General features: G+C 33.6%; 1 protein-coding gene across 2 annotated transcripts; it reads left to right on the top strand.

Moving 5' to 3' along the window:
- The first annotated feature begins 3,797 nt into the window (after positions 1-3,797).
- LOC134716093 (uncharacterized) lies at positions 3,798-7,734 on the top strand. Of its 2 annotated transcripts, none has more exons than XM_063578857.1 (3): positions 3,798-3,924; positions 4,557-4,653; positions 6,804-7,734. In XM_063578857.1, exons 1-3 carry the CDS (start codon positions 3,854-3,856, stop codon positions 7,290-7,292), a joined length of 657 nt encoding a protein of 218 aa, XP_063434927.1. In that variant the 5' UTR covers positions 3,798-3,853; the 3' UTR covers positions 7,293-7,734. The 2 variants fall into 2 exon arrangements, with proteins under 2 accessions (XP_063434927.1, XP_063434928.1); XM_063578858.1 differs by lacking the exon at positions 4,557-4,653 and adding an exon at positions 4,702-4,798 and having other exon boundaries at positions 3,809-3,924.
- The last annotated feature ends 2,389 nt before the right edge of the window (positions 7,735-10,123 follow it).

Consider the following 10,123-nt stretch of genomic DNA (forward strand, 5'->3'; position numbering starts at 1 on the left):
TTTAGACCAAAACATGTAAGAACATGCACATAAGATGTGCTTAGAAATGTGTTTTGGACACAGGCACTCGCGTCTCAGAAAAAAAACAAGTCCTAGATACCTTTAAATAACGGTATTCATGATTTTTTTTTCTGAGACGAGTGCCTGTGGTTTAGGATCTTAACCACATTTATACAATGTAGGCATGTAGATCTATAAAATACTTGAACTCGTGCTAGCTAGTAGCATGGTGAGACACCTTGAGACAAATAAAATACTTTATGAATTACAACACGACTGTTTATCGAGAGAAAATTATTGTGAAGGAATATGTAACGGTGGTCAAGTATTGCGACACGATTTTAAAAGGTCTGGTATGGGATTTTGAATAAAATCTTATTCAGGAGACACATGCAAGGTAATTTTTTTAATTATAAGGACAAATTTTGAACAAAAAATACTGTCAAAACGGTTCATCTCTATGAACAGTTCCTAAACAATCGAATTTTGAAATATTACCGTTTTTACAAAATTGTATAGATACAATGTACTAGTATATAAAAGGCAGATTGCTCTTCAACGTCAAGTTCAATTACATAAAGTAGGGGCGGATCCAGCAAATTTTTAAAGCAGGTATTGGGTCCAACCCAAGATAAAAGGAGGTTAACACCACATGTCCCCATTCAAAGCATTGATCGTCAAAAAAGGGGGGTTCAACCCACGGAAGTATGATTTTGTTTTACACTATTTTTTAAGATACATTATGCATGGTTACTGTAACCATCGTTAACGTAGCGATACCGCATGTGTCTACAAGATAAGCGTCCTCTGTTATGTATGCATTTTCGAGGATTTCGTGGGTGCTGGAGAACCAATAATTTATTTGTTTAAAAGCAATGTACGCATGCAGACTTCGTAAAAATCACGAAATTTAATACGTATAAAACTAAATACGTATATGCAAGTTTTCCTCAAACAACGAAAATTGGTACTCACGAAAATAAAAGAATTCACAGGCAATGCAAATATCAAAACACAAACTTCCATCGAATGAACAGCCGTAGAAACAGAGCGTCCGGACAAGAGAAAACGAAAGCATTTCTGAACTTTACCTAACATATAAGAAAACAGAGTAAAAATAGCTAGACTAGCCACAATTGAGATGTATACAAATGCGTTGAATAAATGATTATTTGGTGTCTTCTCAATGAATAACCACGAATTGTGTAAACTTAGCGTGTATGGTTCATGACTAATATTATATATGTAATCAAGATATATGATCATATTTGAAATGATAACTTTATATATATAGGAGTCCTATAATAAATAATCATAATAATATTTTTTTATTTTTATTAAACTGATGCTACATGCTTGTATTGGTTTCTGTCTATCGTTTTGTTATTCTTTTTCTTCTTTAACTTGATTTTGTAACAATTATTTGGATTTTAGACATTTCGTAGACACCGGTGCTTGCATCTTCGCTAGCCAAGGGTTACGATCCACTCCCGCTCTGAAGAGAGCGGGAGTGGATCGTAACCCTTGGCTAGCGAAGATGCGGTGCTTGAGGACAGGATCATGTATGAACCCCATTTAGTCCCTCTCCCTTATTATAATAAATCTCAGATTTTTCAATATATATCACTTATTTGTACCGTATATGAGGGGCCCGCCCCCCATATATATACTAATATACCATGTGTACTCTAAATATGCATGTTTACTATCAACGTGAATCTCGCTTTGCTCTATAGTTGATATTCACGTTGATAGAAAACATGATGATAGTTAGAGTAAGTCTGGTATATTAGTATAGAACAGAACATATTTTATTTCCAATTAAGGGCCCACAAGGGGCATACAGAGCATACATGAATATAAAGGAAAAAGAATATTGATTTGCATAGATACATAGATACAAACATTTTTTTACATACAGTAACAATACAATTACTAACTCATATTCACTTTAATAAATTTACCAACAGCAGTTAGTTAAAAAAATTTGTAAGAGTTCCGCGGAACCCAGTCTCTCGCCTATTTTTGCTGTAAATCGCAGGCTCAACAACAATGAGGAAAAAAATCAAAAAAAATATTCCTCTTGTTACTATTTTATGATTGTAAGAAAATCTAAGTCCATTTAAAAGTAAATTACAGAAAAAACGGAGAAATCTTTTTACAAAATTTATGGATATTATCTTATGATCATAAACAAGCTTCTGTCCAAGTTTGGTACAGGTAGCAATACACAGTTAGGAAAAAAACTTAAAATTGACACTCATAATTTTTAAACACCCCCTTTCCCCTCCTGTCTAACAAAGAAGGCTTTATATGTGTGTTATGCATGTATATACTTGTAGAAAGAGAATCTTCCATAGATTTGATTTCTAATGGTCATAAGGGTGAAATATAATCCCTTTTGGGTGTAACCATGGCAACAATCTGCATTTCTTAGATACAAAATATAGCAAAAAAGGGGGGTGAACATGTCACAAAAGTCTCCAAAATTTGATCTAAAGTAAAATTTCAATGAATTACAGTGATACCTTTCCTGAATCCATAGGTTTATATCTATCAAGTGGTCCAAAAAAAATCATATGTCTTCCTGCTCGTTTTTCCATAAAATTGAATTGAAAAGATCGAGCGCAAAATCTTTGTTGATAAACACTACAATAATTTATGGACCTATGAACGGTACGGATAGGAAAATACGGACTGTCAATCATTGAAATGGCCTATAAAACATGTTAAAATCAATCTAAATGTTCATATAAACCCACTAAGAAGGCTATATTATTCTTCAATTACCTAAAAATCAATTTTATTGTACAAAAACTTTCATATTTAAAAAATTCACAGGGGCCATAATGCGAAACTAAACTTCTAACTGTGTATTGCTACCACAAACCCAGGATAGTTGGAGAAAGTTATTAAAATTCTAAAAACTTTAACCACAGAGTGAATGTTTTGTTTCCCCGCAGAAAAAACTAAGTCCATTTATAGTAAAATACTGAAAAAATGGAATTTTATTTTTACAAAATTAACTTCTGGATACTATCTTATGATCATAAACAAGCTTCTGTCAAAGTTTGATAGAAATCCAGTATAATTTAAGAAAGTTATTAAAATTTCAAAAACTTTAACCACAGAGTGAATATTTGTTGACGCCGCCGACGACGCCGACGACGACGGAATGTAGGATCGCTTAGTCTCGCTTTTTCGACTAAAGTCGAAGGCTCGACAAAAATGGATTTCATCTTCAACACAGCCAGAGGAGCATTTTTAGCAAATTCTTTCATTTCGTGGAATATTTGAAAAACGTCCAACTTCAATTTGAAGCTTATGAGCAGAAATACGTAATTTGCATATAGAACTAATTCTTCTAAAATCAAAGTCCTTAATTAAAGAAAGATAATTTTCATAACCAAAATTCTGCTTAAATTTCACATAATTAAACATTTTTACATCAGAAGCTTTATTTTGGCTAGCATACCAAAATATATACGTATATGTATATCGAAAAAATCTGAGATTTATGCTAATAAGGAGGAGGGACTATATGGGGCTCATACATCGATCCTGTCCTCAAGCAGTCAGAATGGTTTCGATAGTTACTGAGAAAATTCGACAGAAATGGACAAATGTTACGGATAGACGGACGGACTGCAAACTCAGTATAAAGAACGTATACCCTCTCCATCTCCCTTCTGAGAGTTTTTACTATGCAAATGTACGTCTATTCTATATACAGGACAAACTGGTGTGTAACTTTATCTTTGTCCCAATATATAACCTTAAACATTTAAAAGAAAATCTTTTATCGTAGTGTGTTGAAAGGGAATTAACTCCAGTTACATTTTAAGTTGAACAAATGGCATCCAACCGACTAGCCCACTTTAGAGAGTTTGGGAAAAAGATAGTTGCAGTAGGAAGAAATTACAAGTAAGTTTACAGTTAGAAGTAAGTAAGTCACTTTGTATATGTCAAATTAAAAAAAATATGTGATTTGTTAGGTTAATATCATGCAAAAGTTGTGTGCATGTTTAATAAAAGGCGTTCACTAATCTCGAAAGTAATGTCGGTGATACACGTTTATACATCCGTCTTTTATTCAGTTTAGTACTGTACATGAGATTTTTGTTTTACAAGCGAAATGTGTGTTTTTTTTTTTTACATAAGCGACCATCCAGTGTAAAGAACGATACCCTACAGATTACCAAAAGGGCGATAAAAAGTAAAATCGGCTTTTAATACAATAAAAAAGATGTTGGTTTTGCAATCTGAGCCTTGGAGTCACGTTTAAATGATTTTACAAATGTATAAAATATATAATATGTGCCGCAGTATTTTTTCAGTCGATTTTATTGTAACTTGAACCCTACAGTAGTTGTATAAATATTTATACAACTGTGCTTGAATAGTGAGCTAGTAATTTAAATATACATGTCGAGTTTTGGGGATTATTTTTATTTCGCGGCATGCTCTCGGATATGCTCAACGAAAGACAAATTGAATAAACTAAATCATGGCATATTTTCTCTTACTCAATTGTATTATTTAACTTAATATTGAAGGGCCCATGCAGAAGAACTTGGAAACAAAGTCCCAGAAAAGCCAATTATATTTACAAAACCAACGACATCATATCTATCACAAGGTCATCCAATAAAGGTATGAAATAGTTAGTGATACAAATTATATTTTTGTTTATTTTTGAAGGAGTTTGGCTGACCAACGTGGAGACCCGGTTCCTCCGTATCCACTGGTCTTTCTTAAGCCAACAACCACCTATATATCGGAAGGAGAAATTATAAGGGTATGTTTAAATTCATCCCCACTATCATGACTATGTCAACATTTAAAGATTTTCTCGACCACGTCTGCTTGGCTTTTTAGTGACTTTTTAATATAATAGATCATAATAGGGTCTCAATTTGGAGTTAGGAGAGTCTTCGTTTCTGCAAGAATTTTTTTTTAGGCCATTTCTCTATTCTTCATATTTTAGTACCCCATCATTTGCATGGTACATATCCCATTATTCTGTTTTGTAAACCCACACTAAGACCCTCACATAACCGTTGACATACGATACTGGGTGATAGGAGATTTAATCAAACAGCCGAAATACAGTTAGCTTTAAAGGTTTACGACATTTAATAAAACCGGCATTATTTTATCGTATTTGTATTATGTTTCGCGTTCGTTATCACCTTCCAGTATTGGAAACCAAATGTTGCCATCTACGTTTCGCGATCGTAATCACCTATTGACACCAAATGTTGCCTTCTATTATGTTTCGCGGTCGTAATCACCTATTGAAACCAAATGTTGCCATCTATGTTTTGGATCGTAATCACCTATTGGGACCAAATGTAGCCATATATGTTCGTGGTCGTAATCACCTATTAGAACCAAATGCTTGCTTCTATGTTTCGTGGTCGTAATCACCTATTAGAACCAAATGCTGTCTTCTATGTTTCGTGGTCGTAATCACCTATTGGAACCAAATGTTATCTTCTATATTTCGTGGTCGTAATCACCTATTGGAACCAAATGTTGGCTTCTATGTTCCGTGGTCGTAATCACCTATTGGAACCAAATGTTGGCTTCTATGTTTCGTGGTCGTAATCACCTATTGGAACCAAATGTTATCTTCTATGTTCCGTGGTCGTAATCACCTATTGGAACCAAATGTTGGCTTCTATGTTTCGTGGTCGTAATCACCTATTGGAAACCAAATGTTGTATTCTATGTTTCGTGGTCGTAATCACCTATTGGAACCAAATGTTGCCATCTATGTTTTGAGGTCGTTATCACCTATTGGAAACCACATGTTGTTTTCCCAGTTTCGCAGTCGTAATCACCTATTGGAAACCAAATGTTGTCTTCTATGTTTCGTGGTCGTAATCACCTATTGGAACCAAATGTTGCCATCTATGTTTTGAGGTCGTTATCACCTATTGGAAACCAAATGCTGTTTTCCAAGTTTCGCAGTCATAATCACCTATTGGAAACCAAATGGTGTCTTCTATGTTTCATGGAGGTATTCACCTATATAGGAACCAAATGTTGTCTTATATGTTTCGTGGTCGTAATCACCTATCGGAAACCAAATGTTGTGTTCTATGTTTTGCAGTCGTAATTACCTATTGGAACCAAATGTTGTCTTCTATGTTTCGTGGTCCGTCACCGTCGTAATCACCTATTGGAACCAAATGTTGCCTTCTACTAGTATGTTTCGCGGTTGTTATCACCTATTGGAACAAAACGTTGCCTTCTATGTTTCGCGGTATTGGAAGGAATGTTGTCCTCTATGTTTCGCGGTCGTAATCTATTGGAACCAAATTTTGCCTTCTTCTCGTCGACTTGGTCTATGTTGAGACAGATTTCCTCAAGAAAAAATAAAAAGAAGAAAAAAAATAACATTATTCTTAAACTTTTCAAGTATGTGATGCTCATTCATAGTTACATACGTTTGTTTACTTTAGTAATTGTTTCTATCCCCAACGTGAAATAAAGTATAACCTTAAAAAGAAAATGTCCGAAAAGTCCCAAAATAAAATCTTGTCCTTTCTTTCCCCACTGTGGGATAACACTTTGTTAATTGTACATATTTCAACGTGAAATAAAGGACACTCCAAATACGGTAAGTTAGATCTGCTTCATACCTGGACTAATATATAAAAGGGACATTGAGAGTTTATGAACTTACTATTATTACGTATTTTGCCTTATACAATGGGCTTCCACCTGCCATTCGAATATATCTAGTGTCCAGTCTGTATAAAAATGTCATCAATATTTTTTCTTTATTTTTTTAGTTTCCACCTGGTTGCACAGACCTTCATCATGAAGTAGAACTAGGTATTGTTGTGGGAAAGAAAGGATACCAAATTCCCGAGGAGAAGGCGAAGGAATATATTGGTGGCTACTTTGTAGCCCTAGACATGACTGCGAGAGACCTCCAACTTGAAGCAAAAAAGAATGGACATCCGTGGACATTGTCTAAAGGTTGGGATACATCTACACCAGCGGGCGAATTTATAGAAAAGGATAAAATTACTAATCCACAAAATCTTCAGATATGGTTGAAGGTGAATGGTGAAATGAGACAAAATGGAAATACTGCCGATATGATATTTAGCATTAGTTATTTGATCAGCTTTATTAGTAAATATATGACACTGGAAGAGGGTGATGTCATACTAACTGGCACGCCCTCTGGTGTAGGTGGCCTAAAGGGAGGTGACGTTATTGAAGCTGGAATTGGTGATGTTTCCAACATAAAATTTTCTGTGGAATCATCCTGAAACATATTGCAATGCCTTTAAAACATATGTATATTTACGTTTATCGCATTATTCATAACTTTATAGCAACAATTAACCGGTCTTTATATTATATAATTGGAAACATACAACAAAGAGTGTATTGTTCTATTACAGTGTCATTTCTGCGTCATTTTGTCTCTTGTGAAGATTTATCCAATTGGCAATCATACCACATCTTCCTTTTTTTTATCTTCTGTTGTTGTTTTTTTTTATAATTTCGAGATAAAGAAAAATAAAACCCGCATTTTTTTTTAAACTCCGCAAATTTTATCTTTAAATATATTTTTGAAGTAACTTATTAATTTCTGGAAGTGACACGCTGATCCAAAAACTGTCGTTGCATTATTTGTTAAATATGATATGTTTATTTTTACCTATTATGTACGTTTTATTATATATATAAAGATTACAACATTGTCAATTTAGTTTAATACTTTCTTTATCATGGCTCAGAGACATACAGTTACCTTGTGTTGTAGAAGACATCCATGTATTCCTGATACTATTAGAGTTCGGTTTATAGGCTGAAGATTTTGTCTAATTTATTTCTAACAAGTTGCAAACTTTTGAAAAGGGTATATTTTCCATATTTCATCCTTGATCTGAGTGAAGTTCCAAAGGAATACCAAAACGGGAAATAAATTCAGACAAGCTGTTCAGCTTGCTGGTTTGGAGGTAGGAACGCCTCCATCCATCTAATAAAATAGTCTCTAATATTAAACTAATGTAAATCTATTATTTTGATGTGCATAGGATTAAGGACCATTAGCATAAATCGCAACACGGTCCATTGGATAATCTACAGTGTAACTCTTTAAAGACTCTGGGTTTCTTATTCAGAGTCTTAAATCGATTGCAAACAGACAGAACAAGTGTTTACATGTGATTGAATATCCCATCCAATCTTGTACCAATAGAATCAGGTTTTTATTTTTTCCTTAGCATTGTCCTAACAGCAAAATTTGCAGAATACATAGTATTAGAGCAATATGTCATTGCTTCAAAAAATTATGAACTAGTAATAAATGATAACTTTCACCAGTTGGTTGTAACCGTTTCTGATACAAAACATTTATTTTATTAATTTAATCAAGAAATCTTAACCCCTGGTCTGTGCTGCATTTTAAAATTGTACTGTGAATGGGTCTCACACCAACAAACCAACTGCACCTGTGGATCTTTAAAATTAAGCAACAATCACATGGATGCATGGTCGGAAAAATTTCCACCTACTAAGTATTGGCAAAATTGACGAACAAATGTTATCACTGCTTAAAGCTCACATCTGATTACATTTTATATCGTTGTTGCGGTTTATTTAACTTTTTGCACCCATTAACAAGCACTGCGTATACTTAATTTTTAATTAAATATACAATATTTTAGTTTGGAATGATATATATATTTTTAGCTTTTTAAAACTAAAAGTGGAAATTTGTAGAATTGTGGTTTTATATGTTCCGGCTAAAATATTGTGGTCAAAAATGTGTTTGGTTGGTAGGAAAGACGACTTGGTTAGATTGTGTATAGATTACAGGAAACTCAATGAGTTCACTACCAAGGATGCCTACCCTATACCAAATATGTTTTGTGTCTAGATTGTCTAACCGGCACTAGCATATTCTCATTCTAGGTATTGGCAATTGGAAATGGCATTTTTTAAATATTATAGGCAATAGGTCAACTATATTTAGTGTATGGAAATGCTTTATGATATACATGTCATTTCAAACTAAAATATTGAGGATGTCTTAATCATATACTGTCAATTATTAAAATCTTTGTTTTAGCGTAACATTGCTCTTTATATATGGGCCCTTATATTTGATAGAAATTGATTATCTTATCCAAGTCTTATTACGCACATCCTGTTAAGATCTCTCTTAAGATTAAGTGCAAAACTCATATTATCTGAGAAAAAGTGCATTCAATTTCTAGGTTAACAGGGGCATAACTCTTGGATAATTTATGGGTTAGGATGCCCTACAAGGCTGGTATTCACTTGAAATTTCACAAAACTTATTGAACTCTTTATATAAAGAAGAGGTATGGTCAAATTGGTATATTTGAAATGTTTAACACCGTTTCAATATGGGCTTTTCAAGTTTAATGTAGGGACATAATGTAATATTTGTTGCATTTTGTATGACATGTTTAGGCTTAAATTATAATATGGATATTCGAGATATTGGTGAACTTTTAATTCGAGACAAGTTTTCAAAAATCAGTGAACTTATACGGTAGGCACACATGAATGTAACTCGAATAATTTAGCGACCTTTATCCACTTCTGTTTCTCTTTAACGAAGTGTTCTGAATATAATGACTGGAATATTCAGGTTGACTTAAATTTGGATATTATGTACACAAGGATAAAATTATGCTGAAACCAGATGCTCCACAGGGCGCAGCTTTATACGACCGCAGAGGTTGAACCCTGAACGGTTGGGGCAAGTATGGACACAGCATTCAAGCTGGATTCAGCTCTAAATTTGGATTGTGATTAAATAGTTGACACAGCATAGGTTTCTGACACAGAGTGAATGTGGTCTAATGAACTTAAAATTTTTGTTTTGCCTTTGAGCAATTCACTATGCTGTTGAATATTAATCCTCTCAAAAAAAAAAGTTTGAAAAAATTTTCTTTTTATTTATGAAATTTCAAATGAGAAAAATTGAACCCACCCCCCCCCCCACCAATTTTTTTTTTTCACACCCCCTATCCTTTATTCCAAAACTTATCTCAATTCAATTTCTAATCGAGTTTGCAACAATAATTACTCATTTAAATACATCATAAAATATTAGATG

Source organism: Mytilus trossulus, chromosome 4 (genome assembly GCF_036588685.1).
Source record: "Mytilus trossulus isolate FHL-02 chromosome 4, PNRI_Mtr1.1.1.hap1, whole genome shotgun sequence".
Classification (NCBI taxonomy): Eukaryota; Metazoa; Mollusca; class Bivalvia; order Mytilida; family Mytilidae; genus Mytilus; species Mytilus trossulus.